Consider the following 22,320-nt stretch of genomic DNA (forward strand, 5'->3'; position numbering starts at 1 on the left):
ACATGTAAATGTCCAGCTTATGTCGAAATATGTGAAAGATACCAAGAGATACTTTCACCCTCTCCCACTCTCTCCTAATTATTGGATACCTTGGACATAAAGACATTAAGTAGGTATATCTTAGAGCTAAAATGGCATAGAGAGAATAAGCTACAAAATGTTAACCATAACCTTTCTAACATTCACCAACACCAAACCACTTGATTAATTTAGGGACAAGGGAGGGCGATAAACATGGACACACGTGCACCACTCGGTCTCTCCTTCACTAACATTCACCAACATGCAACCACTTGGTTCCTTTACGGACGAGGGGGGATGATAAACGTGGACACACGTGCAACACTTGGCCTCTCTCTCACTTAAGTAGAAAACCAAAGAGCGACCAAAGGCCCTTAGACACTAGGATTCAAAGTCACTCATCATGGAGAAGCCAGTTGCATTGAGACCATGAGATACACTTACATTAAGAAGATTAGAGAACATGGGTTACCTCGCCTAAAAGTTATGGTGGGGTTACCAGTTGCATTGAGACCATGAGATACACTTGCATCAAAACCCTTCAACCTCTCTCTCCTTTTTGAGAGACGTGGATGGAAATGACACTAGTCGTAACACGGCCATTTCCTTAATAGAACATGTTATACCCCATAACATTTTGTACCACGCTAAAACTATTTTATTTATGTTTTTTATTCTTTTTTTCTTTTGATGATTAGGTATTCATCCCATTATTGTAATCAATTGTCTCATGGGCCCAATTTGGTCTTCTTTCTTTTCTTTCTTATTCGTGACCTGATAATCAAAGTGTGGCTAGCCTGTTTCTATTAGCGTTTGTTTACTCACCTTAATACGACTAATGCATAAGCATTAATAAGGCAATAGTTAACTTTTTGTTCAAGTTATCTATGTGAGAGAGGTGAGTGAGAGTTTGCAAGATTAATGGCTCAAAGTAATTGACGACCACTTTTGACTGACTCTTATCAATAGGGTATATGGTGGTCCAAACAACGAGCTACAATCTCAATGTAGAGAGAAAACTATACCCACACAAAGATGTCATGCGTTTAGTGAGATCACCTGAGCAGACACAACTATCATAGAGAAGTACTTAACAAAGGCAATTGCAGGGATCTCCCTTTCATTTTCCTAAATACCCTTCCCCTTTATATCAATTCCCCTTTATTTCCTAAGTATCTTTTCCGTTCAACTTTCCTAATACGCTTCCCCATTACTTTCCTTAAAACCCTTAAAAAATAATTTTCCAAAATATTCTTAAAAGTAATCCTAAATATCATTCAGCTTTTATTTTATGTTCACAAGCACATACACATACATACACCAATCTCGCAGATACAATGGTGCACACACACACATACACACATACATTCACGCAAACAAGTTTAGACATTAATGTACAACCTCATATAATCAAGCATAGCCAACATTAAACACATACACGTGGAGAGTGGCAAGTTTATGATTGATTGCTTTTGTAAATTGGTTATCATAAGCTTCACACACATGAGTTTTCTTTTGAGCTCTAATGTGTACATGTACTTTTTCTTTTGCATGCAACCTCTTGCTTTTTAGCAGGGGCATTAACCCCCTTTCGTTATTATTCAATGACTATGGTGTCTAAATTCATGTGCGGCCATAAACTATGACTTAGCATTATACTAGATCTAGTATGGGAGACCAAAATTACACATTCTTTGGTGAATTCCGCCTTCCAATGCTTCTTACTAATGTTTTAGTTGAATTCTATATCCATAACATCTTGATGCTGATAATTTTTTCCCAACATTTCTCTACTTGTAGATAGTAATGGCCATGGTTCGGTTCGGTTCAGTTTCTTTGCTTTGAAACTGAACCAAACCGAATAAACCATTTATATAAAACAAAAACCAAACCAAACCATTTTTGAACTCTTAAGCTATTTAAACCAAACCATTTAAGAAAAGGTAAACCAAACCATTTAAACCAAAAGCGTCTAGGGAAAAATGGAAACCAAACTGAACCATTTAACAAAAAAAATTTAACCTAATTATTTAAGTCAAACTAATTAAAAATCTAAATAAACAAAAATACATTTAAGTTAAATGTATTAAATCAATAAAATAAACTTTAATTAAATTAAATAAACATTTAAGTTAAATCAATAAAAAATCATTAAATTAATAAACTATTAAGGCAAAAAATGTTAACCAAAAGCCAATAAAACCAAAGCATTTAAACCAATAAACTCGAGTTATAGAACCAAACCGAACTGAAACCATTTAAAAATCCAAACCAAACCAAACCATTAAATTTTTTTGAAACCAATACACCGTTAAAGCACAGCTTAACTGTTCGGTTTGGTTTGAGCCGAAACCGTGCCCATTGCTACTTGTAGAACTTGGTCCTTGTCAACATCAATTACATATATTGTCACAAACATTAGATGAGAGATACATTGATGTACAAACAACAGGAGAAGATCAGATTAAAGTGGGGGAGGAAAAATTTTATAACTAATGGAAGGAGTTTTTTTTGGAAAAAAAGAAAAAGATTAAAGTGGGGGAGAGAGAAAACATTTGAGCACTTTACATGAGAGTTGTGAACAAGCACACACTTCCTAATTGTAGATGATAGAGTAGGACCATGCATATATTTCCCCAAAGGGCCAATGAAATGGTGGATATGGATTTTTCACCTCAAGGTGAATATCCATCAAAGACAAGATTTCTTCTTGAACAAGTTTAGAGTTGTCCTATGTACATTGCCTTAACTAATGGAAGTAGTTTTTTTTTGGAAAAAAAAACAAGTTTAGAGTTGCAAACAACTTTCCATGGGTTGAAATTGACACAAAGACCTTGACACATGAGTGAATAGATGGATTCCTTATCAAAGGCCAATTAGACAACCTACAAATGTGGTCAGTCATCTATGTCAACTCGAAAAGCATTTAAATAGTACTCAATGTATCATATGTGGACAATTTGGTTCTATTAGAAACATTGAAGTTGAGGCAAGTCAATTCACACCACTATCTGATAGTTTCTATTAGTTCATCAACGAGAATGGGCATAAAAGATTATTTCATATGATCGTAATTGTGCAAAACTCATGTTGTTAATTTTATATTACCATCATTTCATTCTTTTAACTAGATAGATTGCCCATACCATTCATTACTTTACTACTAGTAAGCAAAGTGTCAAACAAATCACTTTTCGAATGATAGATGGAGACCTATTTCTGAATTCATCCCTTGCACAAGACATTTATCAAAGTTGGCCACAATTGAATAACAAGTGAGATCCTTCCTCTCCTTTCGAATTTAACAATTCTTACTACAAGACATTTATCAAAGTTGGCCACAATTGAATAACAAGTGAGATCCTTCCTCTCCTTTCGAATTTAACAATTCTTACTACAAGGGTCTACGAAATAATATAACTAAACCGACCAAGCTCTATTTGCACATTCCCAAGACACGAGAATTTATCTCAGCTAGTCAGGAATGTATAATGAATGACCATAAAATAAGAACAAGTTTGAAAGGTATACATGAAAAGATGCATGGTCATATGATTTACATGACCAATTTTGGTGATATGGCTTGCTGAAGTGATTAATCACAAGATTGTAACTCTTGTGCTGTTTTTTTTTTCTTTCCCAAGCATATGTGAAACAACTATATGCTAGTTGTTTCCTTTTTACAAGTGGTTTTTTTTAGATTTTTGCTTTTTTAAGTGTTTCAGTTTGGTTGTGAACCATGGCATGTCTCTCATGGGACATAAGAGATCCATTTGGTTTTCTGGTTGTATGAATAGTGCTTGTACAAAAGAAAGAGAGAATGTATGCAGTAAGTATATGAGAGAGAGAGAGACACACACACACATCTTGTAAGATCTGTTTGTCATAGTTCTGAAAGAGATCTTGATTGTTGAGGTTGAGGGAGATGATTCAAAGAAATGTATCTCCGAGAAGAACCCGCTTGAAGTATGAAAGCTACTCCGGCCATTGTTTCTTCCTATAGGCATATCAATAGAGAAATTACAATTAAACTGTCTAGGAAAGAAGCCCCGAAAATATCCTTGAATGCCATTGTATACACTTGGTCTATACCTGTCTCAATCGGCTTCTTTGCAACATATTCAAGGCTCGGACCATTATATAGCAAGGTAACACAAACCCCACAGCTCGAAGCACAAAGAGCTACATAAAAGAAGAAGTCGATTCGGCTTGTCAGCTTACAAAGAAGTCATAATTTTATGCATTTGCATGGTGGTGAGTCAGTCATCTGCTTATGTACTATGTTGGTTCGGGTTGTTAGCTTCCCAAAGAAGTCAATTTCATTTATGTATTAGTAATGGTGAAATCATCCACATATGTATACTATACTACATTATGTAACCGAGTGCAACGATTCAATGCTGATTGAAAACTTTGTAAGAAGAAGAAGAGCTTAAAGTGAAGAACATACATAGATTAGTAATTGTCCGCATCTGTACTACTACCAACTGAAATGATTCAATGCTGATTGAAACTTGTAATAAGAACTTACAGTGAACATGGATTAGTATGGTGAATACTAATCTAATCGTCCACATATGTATTACTACACTACCGAGTGAAAATGATTCAATGCTGATTGAAAACTTTGTAATAAGATAAAGAACTTACAGTGAAGAACATGGATTAGTATGGTGAAATCATCCACATACGATTTCATATATATTATTACTACACTCCGAGTGAAAATGATTCAATGCTGATTGAAAACTTTGTAATAAGATAAAGAACTTACGGTGAAGAACATGGATGCATCTTCTTGCTTGCTAGCACTCACGGATGCCATCGCGATCCCATGGCGAAGAAGCAAAAGTGCCACCAGCTAACAAAAAAAATCCAAACAGCATGTGTGTTTGTTTTTTTGAGTGTTATGTGAAAGATATACACACCATTTTGAAAACATGTTTTACTGAGAGGATTTGGTCCGAAAACTCACGACGAGAGCTATGGAACGGCAACATGCAACACTTGTGGAGTTGGCCTCCTCATAGTGAGCATCCAGAAATTGCTGCTGTATCGCTAATAGTCGATGAGCATCGTGGAACTCCAAGGCCTCCCAATCATCACTACTAATTCATCATTTTTTATATCCATCAATACATACATACCATCATTTGTGTTGATTTGTTTTTTTAGCATTGACATATACATGCTTGAGAGAGATACACAAAACAGACCAAGTGTTACACTCTTTGTGAGATTCATCATGTCAGGCACGTCCCAAAAGGGGGTTATGTGAACCACATAAGGTCACCCCTCAAACCCTAGCCATTCTTGTCATAAATACGAATTGCCATACGAACCATCCATCCAAATGGTTGTCTAGTTTCAAGTTCAGCCATCAAAATGCATCACTTCTCTAGATTTCTATCCATTCTTGTTTCAACTTGAAACTCCAGAATTTAAAATGTTTCACTTATTTTGATTTGAATCATCCAAATTAAGCAAATTGAAGGTAAGCAAATACAAATGCCATGATCTTGCACAATTTGTTCTGTTTTTTGAACCATCCATCCAAATGGTTGTCTAGTTTCAAGCTCAGCCATCAAAATGCATCATTTCTTTTGATTTGTATCCATCCTTGTTTCAATTTGAAACTCCAGAATTTTAAATGTTTCACTTGTTTTGATTTGAATCATCTAAATTGAGTATATATTGAAAGTAAGCAAATACAAATGCCATAATCATGTACAATTTGTTCTATTTTTTGAACCATCCATCCAAATGGTTCTCTAGTTTCAAGCTCAGCCATCAAAATGCATCACTTCCTTTGATTTGTATCCATCCTTGTTTCAATTTGAAACTCCAGAGTTTTAAATGTTTCACTTGTTTTGATTTGAATCATCCAAATTCCGCAAATTGGAGGTAAGTGATCCATCATTGGCACCATTTATTCCGATTGAATGATTAAACCTCACCATTTGGTTTGTTTGGTTCTGATTTGAACCATCAGAATGCAACATTTGCTTTTGGATTTGATCCATCAAAATTTATCACTTGTTTCAATTTGAACAATCAAAATGTGTAGTGAGGAGAAATAGAATCACATACATTTGAATGAAAATCCAAAGGCTGGTGTGATGTGATGAATGAATACCTGAGATCAATGGAGATATCATCGGTGGGGGCAGCAATTGGAGAAGGAAGTGACGTATATCCATTCGTATACGGCTAAATTTGAATAATGGAGCAAACTAAGTACTTTATACAACATTAGATTACAATACACCAAACAGAAAAGAGAAAATATAAATTACACACATTATGTATTAGACACACATACATATGTAGAAAATGAAGACAAAATGAAGAAAAAAAAAGGCACCTGCTTGCAAATCTCGCAAATGGTGTTTCCTTTCTCATTGCACCATCTTTGAACACAAGCTCGATGAGCATACTAAGAAAAATCACACAAAAAAACAAAATGTGGTGAACAAAAGCATTAAAAGAAAAAAGCAAAACCATTAAAAAGGGCTTATTAAACTCTCAACCCTAGAAATTAATCAAATCCACTAATAGATTTATCCCTAAACCCTAAACCCAAAAAGCCAATCAGATCCATAAATGGATTAGGGTTTGGAATTCCTAAACCATAGGGAATAATCAGAATCAGAAAGTATATCAGTGTTTAGGGATAAATCCTAAACCCCGAAAATCCACTAATAGATTTATCCCTAAACCCTAAACCCAAAAAGCCAATCAGATCCATAAATGGATTAGGGTTTGGAATTCCTAAACCATAGGGAATAATCAGAATCAGAAAGTATATCAGTGTTTAGGGATAAATCCTAAACCCCGAAAATCTATCAGATCCATAAATGGAAATTATTATTCATAAGAACATCATAGAGAATAAAGGGATTACACTTCCTTTACCGAATTAAAGTACCTTTGATTTCTCTTTATCCATCTCATTAAGAAGCTAATCAATGCTTATATAGTTGGCATTTATTGAATTAAAATAGTTACCTTGATGCTTCCTGAGCAAGCACATGGCTTTTCAAGGTCTTGGATGATGTCTTCTTCCTGACAAATCCTGCATTCTGCAGAGAGGAAAGAATTGCAAGAAGAAGAGGATGAGGAAGAAGAAGAAGAACAGGGGAGAAGAGATATTGAAATCTCGCTACTATAATCAGTAGGAGGAGGAGCAGAAGTAGTAAAAGTCTTCATAGATCCAGATAACATTAGTTACAATAGATAGATCGATAGGTATGGATCTGTATGTCTTAGGGAATAATCAGAGCACAGAGAGAATTTGAAGGAATTTGCGAGATATAAGATTTGAAAAAGGGAACAGGGGAGGCTCCAACGGCCATATCTTATTGCTACTATGAGAGGCACAGAAAATAATGAAAATGTAAATGCGTGTGGATTTAGAATTTAGCTTTACATGTCTTTATGTCTTTCATGTTTTTTTCTAATGTTTCTCAAAAAAGTGTGTGAAACTTTTTAGGGTTTTGGGTTTTAGGGCCTTTTTTATTTTAGGGAATTTAAGGCTTTATGCTTTAGGGTTTGCTTAAGCTCTTTAATTCCCAAGTGTTTTCTAAAATGTGTGTGTGTGTGTGTCTTGTCTGCTAAGTATTAGCTTTACATGTCTTTTGTTTTCTAATTTTTCTCAAGTGTGTGTATATTTTAGGGTTTTGAGATTTAGGGCCTTTTGGGTTTAAGGATTTTAGGGTTTCAACACGTTAGGTTTTAATGTTTTAGGGTGTTTTGTTGTTAAAGTTGTTAGGATTTAGGGTTTTCTTAAATTCTTTAGGGTTTTAGCACATTAGGTTGTAATGTTTTAGGGTGTTTTGTTGTTAAAGTTGTTAGGATTTAGGGTTTTCTTAAAGTCTTTAGGGTTTTAGCACATTAGGTTGTAATGTTTTAGGGTATTTTGTTGTTAAAGTTGTTAGGATTTAGGGTTTTCTTAAAGTCTTTAGGGTTCCAGTGCGTTAGATTTTAATATTTTAGGGTGTTTTGTTGTTAAAGTTGTTAGGATTTAGGGTTTTCTTAATGTCTTTAGGGTTTTAGCGCGTTAGATTTTAATGTTTTAGGGTGTTTGTTTTTAAAGTCGTTAGGATTTCGGGTTTTCTTAAAGTCTTTAACTTCGAAGTGTTTTCATGCACGTTTTTTATGATAACCATCATCAATATATAGTAGTGTGATTTGCACATAATGTGCAGTCGAGTTTCTTTTCCGTACATTGGCTCTTCTTTTACACCCCACTTGCTTTAGAGAAATAGGGGATGATGGGGCCGCCATATCCCATAATGCGTTGCTCGATTGCTTTTTACTACTACGAGAGAAATAAATAAAAAACATGAATTGAGTCTCGTTCCATAGATTTTGAATCAATTAGTGTATAGTTTGTCAAGGCTCATGTTTTGAAGGGTCAGGAATGAAAGCCATATGGCTTGAGAAAATTACCATGATAAATTTATATATGTATAAGAAAATCTTTGGGAGTTTCAGCCTTCATCATCGATCCAACCAAGCAATCTATGAAATAATGTAAACCTCGAGGTGTATGTTAGCAGTTTTCAAGATTTTATTGGACTCAATCCAATGAAAAGGTAGGAACCCCATTTCCAAATGCTCGCTCTACCAATGACAGGATCATAGCTCAACATCTCCATTATTTTAAAACTTAATGCTATCATGACACTGTATTAGTTCTAGGAATTCAAAATTCTATAAAATCCTAACAAATCCAAAGTCCTGCTACAACATTAGAAAATTATACTATTTTCTATGACAAATAGATAACATGCACAGTAGCAAAATGTGAAAGCGTAACCTAATGCATCACATACGAGATTATTGGTGTCCCCACTAATTACTGCTTCTACACTCACGAGCTTCATGATATTCAAATTTTGAATGTATAAGCATGGTGTTCTCGTGCTTTGCAACATTAAGGCCATGCTTTCAAGTCTCGAGCAATGTGTTCATTATTCATAATTTTTTGTGTGTCTATTTTTGTTTAAGATCATGCACACCAATTGTGTACTCCTAAACTTATAAACAGTGATAGGATGCTTGAACCACAAGACAAGGGGTGAAAATGCAGTTTAAAGGCAAACACTAATAGGGTAAATTGGAATAATGTCACCAAAACATGCATCCACTTTGGTTTACACATGCTATCTACGTTGACGTCTACTAAATCAACACCTCAATTTCTAATAAGTGATTTCTTAATTAGTTTGTGCCACCTACTTCGTTACCACTAAGGACTACGAGATTTTCAATTACTTCTTGATAGGTCCAAGAAAACATCTTGAACCCTAGAGATGGACATCTGATCCTCTAGTTCTCTAGCCCAATTAGAATTGCAATATCTATTAAGCTTTGTCCCTTGGCAAAACTTGATATAAATTCTAATAATACATATCTTCACTTGTCAATTAACCTTTTCTAGATTTGTTGAGAGCTCTTCAACATTCCCATCACATAGGCTAGGTTGGTCTTGTTTTGCACACGTAGAGAAGACTTGCTCAATCTCATTGTCATTTTACTTCTAATATTCATTAGCTTAAAACTAGTTATCACTTTTGTTAAGAATCTATTGCTAACCAATAGACCAAATAAAAGTAAAAGAAAGATGAATAGATTGGACAACATAACTCGATGAATAGATTGGATAGAATATCTCGATCCTCCCGACCACCCTTGAGCTATAAACAAGAGATAAATAACCTACCAATAATGTTCCATAGCAACAAATATTAGGATGACTAGTACTTTGGACGAGGTAACATGATTGCCATGACACATTCCTCGATCAATCATGAATAATTTCAGACAAAAGATTTACAAGAAATACTTGAATAGAGATATCACAATAACATATTATATTAAAGTTGATGAATTGAGTACATATAAAATGAGATTACTCGACTCCCTTACATGGAGTGTCTTGTTGGCAAATTAATTAAGAAGATAGAGATATTATAGGCTTAAGTGGAGTTTAGGAAGCAATCCTCAAGTTTTGGTTCAGTGGATAAGAGAGATGGTCTCGTTTTTTGTCGTTGTAGTCTTGAATGCCCTCTTGATTCTCAGTCTTTAGCTCCCACATAAATTTATTTACTAGTGCTTCCACGTCATACAAAATTCAACCCGCAAGAATGAACTCTCATCTCCCTTTTAAAGGCCACATGAGCTCTTCGTGCAAATAAAAGCATTATATCTCCTTTTAACATCCACCTCCTTCATCACCTTCGCATCCACCTTCAATTATATTCCTTGAGCACCTGGCGTAAGCAAAATGCTGATCTCGTTCATCCCATTATCATCCACATGATCTCTTGTTGTTGTTGTGATCAAAACTCAACCGTAGACTTGATCCTAGGGTAAGCTAGATTGCCAATTGTTGATCTCCATATCCATCCATCCGCATTCCTCTCATTCATCCCAATGACATTTGCGTGATCTCTTGTTGTTCATATGAAAACTAAACCGTAGACCTGATCCTAGTGTAAGCTCTTGGCAATTGTGTTATTTCTTTTTGTTATCTTTGACTTCATCTTGTTTTTTGTCCTTCTTGTCATACTTGCCCTATCCTTTGGTAGGCTCTCTTTGAGACATAGAGTACACACTTGTGGTGACACTTGGGAATTCAACACCACAAGGAAATTTGACATTGAACACGCTTAAGTATAGTCTTCTTAATGAAGAAGCTATATGAAAGGAGCGTGATTCCAACTTTGAGGATAACGCATTAGGGACAAAAAAGCATTGTGGTAGTCCATATCACTATGAGAGAGACTGTAGAAGGAAAAGAGAAGAAAAAAATGGAATAGTTGACAACTCAATAGCCACATGTGATGGTTTTAGTTTGTGATAATGTTTGCATTAGTTTAGCATGCCAAAAACCTTATTAGATTATTGATTTAGGAGACTCATTTCATATTACCCCATATCGGGAGATGTTCATATCAAATGTTGATGGTATGTTTGGTGGAGTTAAAATGGCCAACCATGGTATGTTTTGAGCAAAGGTTATTGCCATAGGAAATGCATGCGTGAAAGAGAAATTTCAAGGAAGTCGATATGTATTCATGTAGATAACAATTCTAATGAATGCCAAGTTCCATTTGAGCAATATTGTCGTTATCATGACATTGGGCTTGAAAGAAGTTCCTTTGGATGGTGATGTTCCAAAGAGAGTTTGGACTGTGAAAGATGTTCCATACAAGCACTTAAGAGTGTTTTGCGGGAAGGCTTTATGTTCACACCCCAAAAGATGAAAGATTTAAGCTTCGTGACAATTGCAAACCATGTGCTTTCTTGGGATATGGCCATGAATAAAAAGGTTATCAAAAGCAAGGATGTAGTATTTCTTGAGGATTAAACTTTACAAGATCCGGAGCAAAGTGAAATACCATACATTCAGCTCCTACCCCAGAAAATCAGGGTCACTTGGGTGATGTGGGGGAGTATGATAATGGAATTAGTAATGTAGTTTTTGATGATGAGAAAATTGATGATCATCATATTTCACATGTCACTAGATTTATGACGTTCATGTAGTTCCACTGCAAGAGGAAGAGGTTAGAAGGTCTTCTAGACAAAGAAAACCTTCTACTAGGTATAATCCATGCGATTATGTGATGTTCACAGGGGAAGGAGAGCTAAAGATCTTCAGTGAACCTATGGTACATGATTAGAAATAAAAAACGTTTGAGGCCATGATTGATCACATGAAGTCCTTGCAAGGTAATCAAGTCTATGACTTTGTAAAGTTGGCTAAGGGCAAGAGAGTTTTGACAAACAAATAGGTTTAGAGGTTGAGATTGAGGAACATTGCCCATAACCAAGATAAAAGTCAAGATTGGTTGTAAAGGGATTTGATGAGAAAAAGGATGTTGATTTTGAGGAAATATTCTCACCAATGGTCAAGATGTCTTCAAACAAAGTTATTCTTGGGATTGTCGTTGGAGTATGGTATGATGATCTTGTCTAAGACAATAGTACACATTATGTACATGATGAAACAAAGTAGAAAATTGAGAGAGAGAGAGAGAGAGAGAGAGAGCTCAGTTGGTAAAGTTGCCCAATGGAGACCAGATGGTCATGGGTTCAACCCCCACATTCCACAATGGCATCTAGTAAAATAGAGATATATATGAAGTATATAATAGAGAGGTGAGGAAATTGGGTTTTGAACCCAAGACACAATGCTTGCAGTGTTATCGATTTACCAAGAAAGAAAGAAAGAAGGCCTAGATAGATGTAGCTCAGCTGGTAAGGTTACCCAATGGAGACCAAGTGGTCATGTGTTTAACCCCTACATTCCATAGTGGCATCTAGTGAATTAAGAGATATATAAGAAGTATATAATAGAGAGGTGAGGAAGTTGGATTTCGAACCCACAACGCAATGCTTGTAGTGCTAAGAACTTACCAATAGGGTAAGGTAATTACGTTAAACAAGAGAGAGAGAGAGAGAGAGAGAGAAAGAGAAAGAGAAAGAATACAAACCGTACATTCAAGAAAGACAATTAACATCATCCTACAAAGTAGGTTGCAAGTCAATTATATACTAACTGATCCAGGGCAATTGTCCTTTATGCTATTTACATAAACAACCTAATCTTGTTTGTCCAATGGGGTAATGTGAATACATCCATTATATTATCGTATTCAACACTCCCCCGTAATGAGTGTATTACAAACCAAATCTATAAAAGAATAAACTAAAATTATAGATATAACAAAGAGATGATGATTTATTGTCGATCAAAGTCTGCACTCCTATGCTACTCTTGAATCGACCGAACCGAAAATCACCGCAGTGCCCGATTCGACCAAGTCGAATTCATTGTTGTGCTCAAATCAACTAGCACAGAAACACCTATTCCCATTTGATGAGGAAGTGACCAAAATCGGTCGTCCGAAAGACATTTGATCAACCCATCTAATAATAACATTGTCGGTTGTAGAGATCTTCTCCAAGCCGAGCTTACCTTTAGTTACATAGTCACAAACAAAGTGATATCGAATTTTGATATTTTTCGAGGCATTATGATGTACCAGATTCTTCAACAATGCGACAACCCCCTAACTGTCGTCTGTGTCGGAGTGGGCATCCAGTTTGAGGTTTCGATCGAGAGGGTTTAGGGTTTAGGGTTTGAATTGCCGAAACTTGTCGGATCCTAGGGCCTTGGTGAAGATGTCGGTTGTCTGAAGATTCGTGTTGATGTGTTGAAGGTCGACATCTACGGCCTATACGCGCTCTCGAATGAAGTGGTAGTGCACTTTGATATGCTTCGTGTGCGTGTGGAACACCGGGTTCCAAGCCAAATATATATTGCTCATGTTGTTGCAGTAAAGGAGAGTCGGATCCTTGATGGGAACCCAGATCCTTCAAAATCCTCTTGAGCCATACGGCTTCAAATGCAACCACAACCGCGCCCCTGTATTCGGCCTCCGTGCTTGTAAGTGCAACGCTAGGCAGCTTCTTACTACTCTAAGATATTGCTTCGTTGTCAAGTGAGAAGAAAAGTCCAGAGGTCGATCATCGATCTGCTCTGTAGTCGGCCTAGTCAGCATTTGTGTACCCTTCAAGTCGAATTGGTGTGGCTGATTCGTAGAGAATACCACAATCCATTGTGTCGCTCATGTATCGTAATACTCACCTAGCACAATCGAAATGAATATCTCACGGAGTTTCCATGAATTGGCTAAGGAGGCCGACCGGATAATTGAGGTCGGGTTGAGTAATCGTGAGATAGATGAGGCTCCCTATCAGTTGTCGATACTAAGCCGGCTCACACTCGTCTGTGTCGGAGTGGGCATCCAGTTTGAGGTTTCGATCGAGAGGGGTTGCCACATATTTGCATTGAGTCATTCCGAACTTGTATAACAAGTTGAGGATGTAGTGGCGTTGAGAGATCATAATGCTAGTTGGAATCCGAATTACCTCGATGCCAAGAAGTAATGGAGCTTCTTCTGTCCGTCATCTCGAATTTGTTGGAGAGGAGGGACTTCACCTTGTTGATGTCGACTAAATGTTCACCTCCAATAACCAGATCATCCACGTATAGGATGATGACAATTGGGCTTCTAGAGTCGTTTCCTACGTAGAGGGAGTTGTCAAATTTCAACATTCGAAAGCCGATTTGATGAAGATATTGTGTAATCTTCGAATGGCAAGCACGCGGTTCTTGCTTAAGGCCGTAGAGTGGCTTCTTCAATCGGCATATTGCTTTCGAATGGATGTTCGATTCGAAGCCAAGTGGTTGTACCATGTACACCTCTTCTAATTCCCCTTGAAGAAAGGTGTTCTTTACGTCCATTTGGTGGAGATGCCACCCTTTCGTTGTTGTGAGTGCGATCACGGTCCACACTGTCGTCATCTTTGCCACCGGGGCAAATGTCTCTTCGTAGTCGACTCCATGTGTCTATGCGTATCCTTTCGCTACGAGTCGAGCTTTGTAGCAGTTTACGGAGCCGTTGACATTATACTTCACCTTATCAATCCATTTGCAGCCGATTGCCTTCCTATGCAGTGAGTGGGGAACGAGATCCCATGTCTCTTTCTTGCATAGTGCCTGCATCACCTCGTTCAGTGTTGCGACCCATCGTGGATCCTTGGCTACTTCCGAAAAACTTTCTAGTTTTTGAATTGTCACCACCTTCATCATAAAGGCATAGTGGTATGCCATATAATCGTTGTAGCCGAATCGGCTAACAGGATTCTTCTCATAGGTGGAGCGTCGGAATTTTTCATTTAACGTGGCAATGGCTTTCTTTACGCCAGGTGTCCTCATGAAAGGTACATAGAAGCCACTAAACTCACTGTCAAGGGAGTGAGTCGATTCGTTGTCATGGAAGTGATCGTCTTCATATTTCGACATTTTCGCCTTGCCTTTGTCCATCTTCGGACTAGGCCGAGATGTGCTTTGGTCATTCGGGGGCTCTTGTGGCCCACTAAGCCTTTTTTTAATCGGGCTTTCTTCGAACATGTGTTCGAGTCGATCTCCATCTTCTATCTCTTGTTCGGCGGATTACGAGTCGACTAGAAATGATTTGGGAGGAGTCGGCTCGGGTTCGTACCATGATGTCGATTCATCGAAGACTACATCCCGGCTAACAAAAACCTTCCGAGTCAAGGGGTTATAGCACTTCTGGCCCTTTTGCTCGAGTATCCTACGAGGATACATTTCTCCGACTTCGGGTCGAGCTTTTGTCGCTTTTCGTCGGGGATGTGCATGTATGCAATGGAGCCGAATATCCGAACATGTGATAGATTCGGCTCCTTTCCGAAAAACTTCTCATGCGGGGTAACCTCATGCACATCGGATGTTGTACACTGGTTCATTAGGTAGAGGGTTGTGTTGGCGGCTTCTGCTCAGTACGACTTCGGCATGTGCTTCTCATTAAGGTATTTGTTTCTCTCAAGAAAAGTGTTAGTTAACTTTGCAATATATTTAACAACAAAATAAATCCTTTCAAACGTTGTTTTAATAGGAAATAGTCTAATGATCCCATTTTCATGAATTCATACAAATCGAGAGGTTTAGTTCTTTTAACCTTTGAGTCATGCCTTATTGCACAATTCAAAACCTTATATACAAATTCTACATTCTAATAAGTCGTCAAAGCATTAATATCTCTTTAGACTTTTACCAAGACCCACTCATCATTCTATTCCTCTGTGATTTTTAACCTTCTAAGTTCTTATTGACAATTCCCCCAGATAATAGATTGGTGATAGAAGAAAGAATCTTGAAATTAACATTCCCAATGCATAACCTTTTAGTGTGAAATGCTTAGCACCATGCCTTTATTTATATTTCGAGGGAGGAAAATGATCATTCCTACAAATCACATGTTACAAACATGAAACAACATGAGAAGAAGTCAATGTGTTGGATTTGCCATTGAAGCCTCCAACTATGCTAATATAAGACCACCTCTACTTACCTTTGCTTTATAGACATGGGAGTTGCAACAAGTTTAATATTTTTCGTGATCTTAATTTAATTAATCTAGAGTTATGAATTCACCACCTAGATGATGATCTTCACCTATATTAGGTACGGTTTGTGACTAGAATTTCCTATGTTGAGGCTGGAATCATTTCAACAGTTGGATTATTTTACTTGTATCAACATAGGCATCATAAGATTTTGCATGTTTCTTAGTCATAGATTCTCCAACATTTGATATTGACACAATAAATCAAAAAGTTTTGCAACACACTTTGCTAATGAAATAGGCATGCACCTCGGTGCACATCCTTAGGTAATATTAACCAACACATTGTCCACGCATCATGCAATGCTTCCTATTTAGTGTGGAGTGCCCATCGTTGTCCTTTAAGCCTCATTAAGTTTGCTTCTTTAGCCCTCAAGTCAATTCTATTCTCATGATGGAGCCAATACTCCTTTAAATTTAAATGGAGACCTACTTCACCATAGGTTGCTTATTTAAGATGGTAGCTACTGACTGGACATATTCCAATCATCCTTTTTTCTTCCATACAATCTAAACAACACCAAGAGTAGGCGATAGAGTTGCTCGCTAATGTTTTTGAGATTTAGTGGACATTGATCAAACAACCTATCTATATATATAATGGATCACATTCACTTACTGCTAAACTTATATATTGCTAACGTTTTTGAGGTTCGGCATTCAAAGATAGCCAACAATATATCAAGGGAAATCTGTATATTCAATCGACATTAAGCAAGACGCATCTTAGCTGTCTCGACCGATTTCTCAACAAGTACAGCACTAGTCACTCTCACACGTTGAGCTCTTTTCTTGTTATAGAGGAGAAAATGTGAACTAATGTGGTTGGAAGAGTCACATTAATAGATTTGACCCTAAATTTAGATGACATGGGATTGACTTTGCATTATAAAGAGTGTATGAATGAATGTATGTATGTATGTATGTATGCGTGTATGTATGTATGTAGGTATGTATGTATGTATGTATGTATGTATGTATGTATGTATGTATGTATGTATGTATGTATGTATGTATGTATGTATGTATGGATGGATGGATGGATGGATGGATGGATGGATGGATGTATGTGTGTGTGTATTTTTGTATGTATGCATTGCTAAAAATAACACAGAACAACAAAAAAAACAGAGCTTTTTGTTTTTCCTCTCCATATCAACTTTGTGTGTGTATACAGACAGAGGAGGAGGAGACAGAGAGATGAGCGTTTGGTCTTCTGCTCTGTCGCCTCAGTACACTCTACGACCATGATTCTGCTCCTCACTCCATATTCATTCCATTCACAATTGTTGGTATGTTTGATCTCTTACTATAAAGACAACCCCTTAGATGCTCTGTTTCTGTCTGTCTGTCTCTCTATCCCTGTCTATCTATCCATACATAATGTATATGTAACTCATAGCTAAGTGATCTTCTTTCTCAACAAACATCTATTGATCTATCTATCTTTACCTGGTCTTATAATTAGCTTTTCTTCACCGTTCCTGCAATATATTGACCTCATCACACTTGGGTATGTATATTATCCATTTCAGCTATTAACTTACATTATGATTCTTCCTCTTCTCCTCCTCCTCCTTGTTGCATGTGTTTTGAGAGAGAGAGAGAGAGAGAGAGAGATCTTCTTTGTATATGAGTAATCATGTTGAAAGTTCACGTTTGTTTTGAGAAAGACATGCATTGTGTTCAATACATATACATATGTAATAATGTATGTATGTATGCATGCATGCATATATGTGTGTGTGTGTGTGTGTGTTAGATATATTTTGTTTGTTAGATATATTCTGAGCTCAAATCATATGACCCATGAGCTCAAATCATATGTATATATATTTTGTTTGTTAGATATATTCTGAGCTCAAATCATATGACCCATGAGCTCTCATGTATGCATATATATCTCTAGATTGGTATAAGTTTTGTCAAGCACAATTAGTACTTGCTTGAATTCATTCAGATATGTATGTATACACATTACAACGAGTGTTGTATGTAAGTTCGTCCTAGGTATCCATATGATAATTTGTTGGCACTATGAAGGCTTAAAGGCAATCCCTTTTGTTTCACATTTAATCTCATGTCCTCACTTTCCACGAGCATTTCCACGAACCCTCTCCCTCTCCGAATTGTATGTAATTAATTGTATAATATTCTCCACGATATTTTGTTTAGAAAGCCTGCATGGTGAATAGAGTGCATCGTTAAACTATGTTATGTATGTATACCAAATGTATATCCTTTGATTTTCGAGAAAGAGACCAGGTGATTTGAGTGAGTGTTGCAATCGTACATTGTCAATAAGTTTCAAGTTTCCTTATGCTGAAATTTTCCAAGTGATTATTTTTGGCACATCTTTCCAGATCAAGGAACTTCAATATGAACAAAAATGTTGCCCTTCTTATTGCTCTTTTGGTAATTGTTCTACGAAATACAATTGTTTCAAATGGGCAACTCTCTATGGATTTCTACGATACATCATGTCCGAACTTGACTTCCATAGTGAGCAGTACATTCCAGTCACTGGCGAAAAGAAACAATGTCGTTTCGCCATCAACTCTGAGGCTTCTTATCCATGATTGCTTCATCCAGGTACCGAAGAAACTCAAAAATGTGAAACATCGGCCTCAAAAGATTTTTAGTTACATTTTGTCCAAATTGTAGATTATCATATTACTCCCTTTGCTACTTGAATCATCCTGTTTTACCTTGTAACTCTTTTGAAAATGAAGAAATTAACATTATGCCCACCCATGGCTCATTTACCTTAACTTTTCTAGGGATGTGATGCCTCTATTTTGATTTCATCCACACCTAACAATCTTGCTGAGAGGGACTATGTGGATAATGATATTCCACAACAAGCCTTTAATACCATAAATGAGATCAAAGGGGCCCTCGAATCAATTTGCCCCGGAGTAGTTTCTTGTGCAGATATCATTGTTCTTGCAGCACGAGAGGCAATAACATTTGTAAGTTCCCATACCTCTGTATATATGTATGTATGTATCACGATAATATGATACTTCAATGATAAGAGGTACACACAATTGGCCTTGTTCATTTTGCTTCACTAATGTATTGGGTACAAAGAAAAGAATTTAGAAAATATAATGTCTCACACAATGTTTCTATCTTCATTGATGGATCGGATTGAAATTGTAGCTTGGGGGACCATCATGGGAAGTTGCATTAGGACGAAGAGATAGTCGAACATCTTTTGCAACTAATGGCATTGGAAACATACCACAATCTAACCTGACTGTTGACCAACTGATATCTCTTTTCTTGTCCAAGGGACTTGATGCCCAAGACCTCGTGTCTCTCTCAGGTATACCTACTTCAACATTTTTTAAAGCACCTTATTTGGTTTTATTCTTGAGATCTTCATTTTATCAAGAAGTTTTCTTTTCCATTGATTCATCCTCCCAAATGGCCATAAAATATTTCTTATAATCATAATATTGATAAATGCATACAAATAACTACACATAACTCATATTGTTAATCATCTTATGCCACTATTGCCTTCTTTATCTAGGTGCCCATACCATTGGCTTTGCAAGGTGTAGACAATTCACTTTCCGGATGGTAGATGGAGATCCATTTTTGAACACATCTCTTGCCCAAGACATTCGTCAAAGTTGCCCACAATTGAATAGCAACGTTTTTGTGCCATTAGATTCTTCCTCACCTTTTAAATTTGACAATTCTTACTACAAAGGCCTACAAAATAACATGGGATTATTGTTAACCGACCAAGCTCTGTTTGCACATCCAGAGACAAAAGATCTAGTGAACCAATTTGCATCGTCTAGTAACAATTTCTTTCAATCGTTTGTGGATTCAATCATCAAGATGTCAGCTATTGGTGTGCTAACTGGAGATGATGGTGAAGGAGAAATACGAAATGTTTGCACACAAATCAATCAAAATTGAGACAATTTTGTGGATTTGGTTTGTCATCAATTTTGTTGCACATTACAATACTTAATACAATGGGAACACTCTAAATAGTGTTGTGGGGTTGGATGTGAGCTAGACCTCATGAGTACAGTTATGTCTACAATAAAACAAAGGTGTAGTGCTAACCAAAATTTCATGAGACAAAATTTGATCAGAGTAGCAGATCATTTGTACGAAAATAAGTGATATGATCTTTGAGACTTTGGTTCATATGAAAACAATGTTTCCTGCTAATAATTTATTATGCAAGAATAACTATTAATATGTATAGAAAACATGCATATATTGGAAAATATATGGTCTTTGATATCATCTTCAAGATGTCCTCATATATGGTTTGGGCTTATCTATGTTTTTCAAGGATATAAATATTGAGATCTTGTATATGCTTATGGTTTTCAATGTGGTCTTTGATTTGGTCATGGTCTTGTAAGATGTTTATATGGTTAGGCACATGGTCATATATAATTTGGTTTTATCTATGTTCTTCACAATGGTATGTATATTGAGATGGTCTCATATATGGCAATGGTGTTCAAGGTGGTCTTCAATATAGTTATGGTGTTGTAAGATGTTTATATGATCAAGCACATGATTGCATATGGCCCTTGAAATAGTGTTGAATATAGTCTTTAAGATGTTATTGTATATGGTCTCGCCTTGTCAATAGGCTTCTAAGTTTTATGGAGACGTCTTCTACATTGAGGTGTACTTCAACATGGTTTTGGTTATGATCTTTGAGATATTCATGTATATGTTCTTGTATTGCCTATCATCTTTGACATGGTCATGTATATGGAGATGGCTACATGTATGTTTATGTTGTTGTGACAAGTTTAAATATATTTATGTATACGTTTATGATTTGGTGTAATTCGTAATTTTTATATGCTTTGATCTTGAAATGGTCTTCATGTTTACGTGTATAGTTATGGTCTTGTCTGATGTTTATATGATTATGTATATGATTTTCAATGGTCTACAAGGTGTTCTTTGAGACGTTCTTGTATATGGTTTGGTCTTCAAGATGGTCTTGTATATGGTTAAGGTCTTTGTGTTGGTCTTTTGAATCTTCTTTTTTCTTTTTTTGTGAATACAGATTCGCCTTGGTATTAATGGAAAGATGCCAAAAGGCTACAAAGAACTCAGAGAGTAAAATATAACCCTCATACCCACATCAACCAACATGTCGAGTAGCAAAAGCCCTCATGCATGGTCCTTCCAAGACGAGGGGCGGAAAAAATCACCTTGGTGGAGCATATCTCGACTTTATTCTATCCCCAAAAGAGGTGAAGACCTTTGCCTTTTCCAAATTTCTCGAAAATGTTGTTGCTTACGGAACACAACCTCAGGCTCACCAGTTATTGCCTCATATGGACCTCTTAAAGTACGTAGGAGCATCAACCATATGTCCTTTGACTAACTCAACAACATTCTGTTTGACTTTCTGAAATACACATTTACATCTTGCCTTCCACAATACCCAAACTACTAAAGAAGATATTGTAGACCAAACCTTGTCCTCTTCCAGCGGATTGTGGAAGTATAAAAGACCTCCAATACATGTCTTCCATCGAAGAGGCGCAAAAAATAAATATACTCCTTTCCATAATTCTGTATTTCTTTAGCCAACCTTCCCCATCTCACAAAACCCTATGTGTACACCTGTTTACCATAAATAGGATGCAAAATTCTCAACATCCTTTTCCAAATTCCTCTAGAAATAGGACATACCCATAAAACATGGTGAACCGATTCAATGGGAAACCCACAACTATCACATTTTAAATCATGGCAATGGCCCCACATCCATGACTTCACAGAACAACCATCCAAACAATAAATTTTTTTAGGAATTTGCATGGCCCATAGCCATTTCCAATAAGCATGTATGGTCTTCAATATAGTTTTAGTTCAGTAAGATGTTTATGTTGTCATGTATGGTGTTTATGGGCATCGAGATGGTTTTTGATACTCTTCAAATTGGTTCTCTTTCTTTCCTATTGCCTTTGAGGTACTCACAAATAGTAAACACATATACATACTAAATGCATAAATACATACATACAAGCATGTGTGCATATGCACATACATACATACATACCTATATACATGTGCACATATGTACATAGATACACACATACGTACATACATACATATGTATGTATGGTATGGTCTTCATGTGCAGTTTAGGGTCTTCTTTATGGTTATGTTCTATATGGTCTTCCATATGGTTATGGTATGTTCTCGTCTATGGTCTTTGAGATGCTCTTTAAGCACAGTATATTCTCGTCTATGTTCTTGTATTGTTAAATGATTATGTTTA

At 36.5% G+C, this 22,320-nt stretch overlaps 2 protein-coding genes across 2 annotated transcripts; one reads left to right on the forward strand and one right to left on the reverse strand.

The window, feature by feature from the left end:
• Positions 1–3,616: 3,616 nt before the first annotated feature.
• On the reverse strand, positions 3,617–7,272 carry LOC147855633 (uncharacterized). Its single transcript, XM_087330013.1, has 7 exons — positions 7,030–7,272; positions 6,386–6,457; positions 6,158–6,231; positions 4,997–5,129; positions 4,796–4,882; positions 4,114–4,203; positions 3,617–4,018 (listed from the first exon to the last, which is right to left on the reverse strand). The coding sequence occupies exons 1-7, from the start codon at positions 7,243–7,245 to the stop codon at positions 3,905–3,907; spliced, it is 786 nt and encodes a 261-aa protein (XP_087186139.1). The 5' UTR covers positions 7,246–7,272; the 3' UTR covers positions 3,617–3,904.
• An 11,135-nt stretch (positions 7,273–18,407) lies between these two features.
• LOC147855634 (peroxidase P7-like) lies at positions 18,408–20,207 on the forward strand. Its single transcript, XM_087330570.1, has 4 exons — positions 18,408–18,620; positions 18,809–19,000; positions 19,194–19,359; positions 19,570–20,207. The coding sequence occupies exons 1-4, from the start codon at positions 18,408–18,410 to the stop codon at positions 19,965–19,967; spliced, it is 969 nt and encodes a 322-aa protein (XP_087186696.1). The 3' UTR covers positions 19,968–20,207.
• Positions 20,208–22,320: the final 2,113 nt, after the last annotated feature.

This window comes from Azolla caroliniana, unplaced genomic scaffold, assembly GCF_043228905.1.
Source record: "Azolla caroliniana isolate FFs.n. ecotype wild unplaced genomic scaffold, voAzoCaro1.0.p SCAF_14, whole genome shotgun sequence".
NCBI lineage: Eukaryota > Viridiplantae > Streptophyta > Polypodiopsida > Salviniales > Salviniaceae > Azolla > Azolla caroliniana.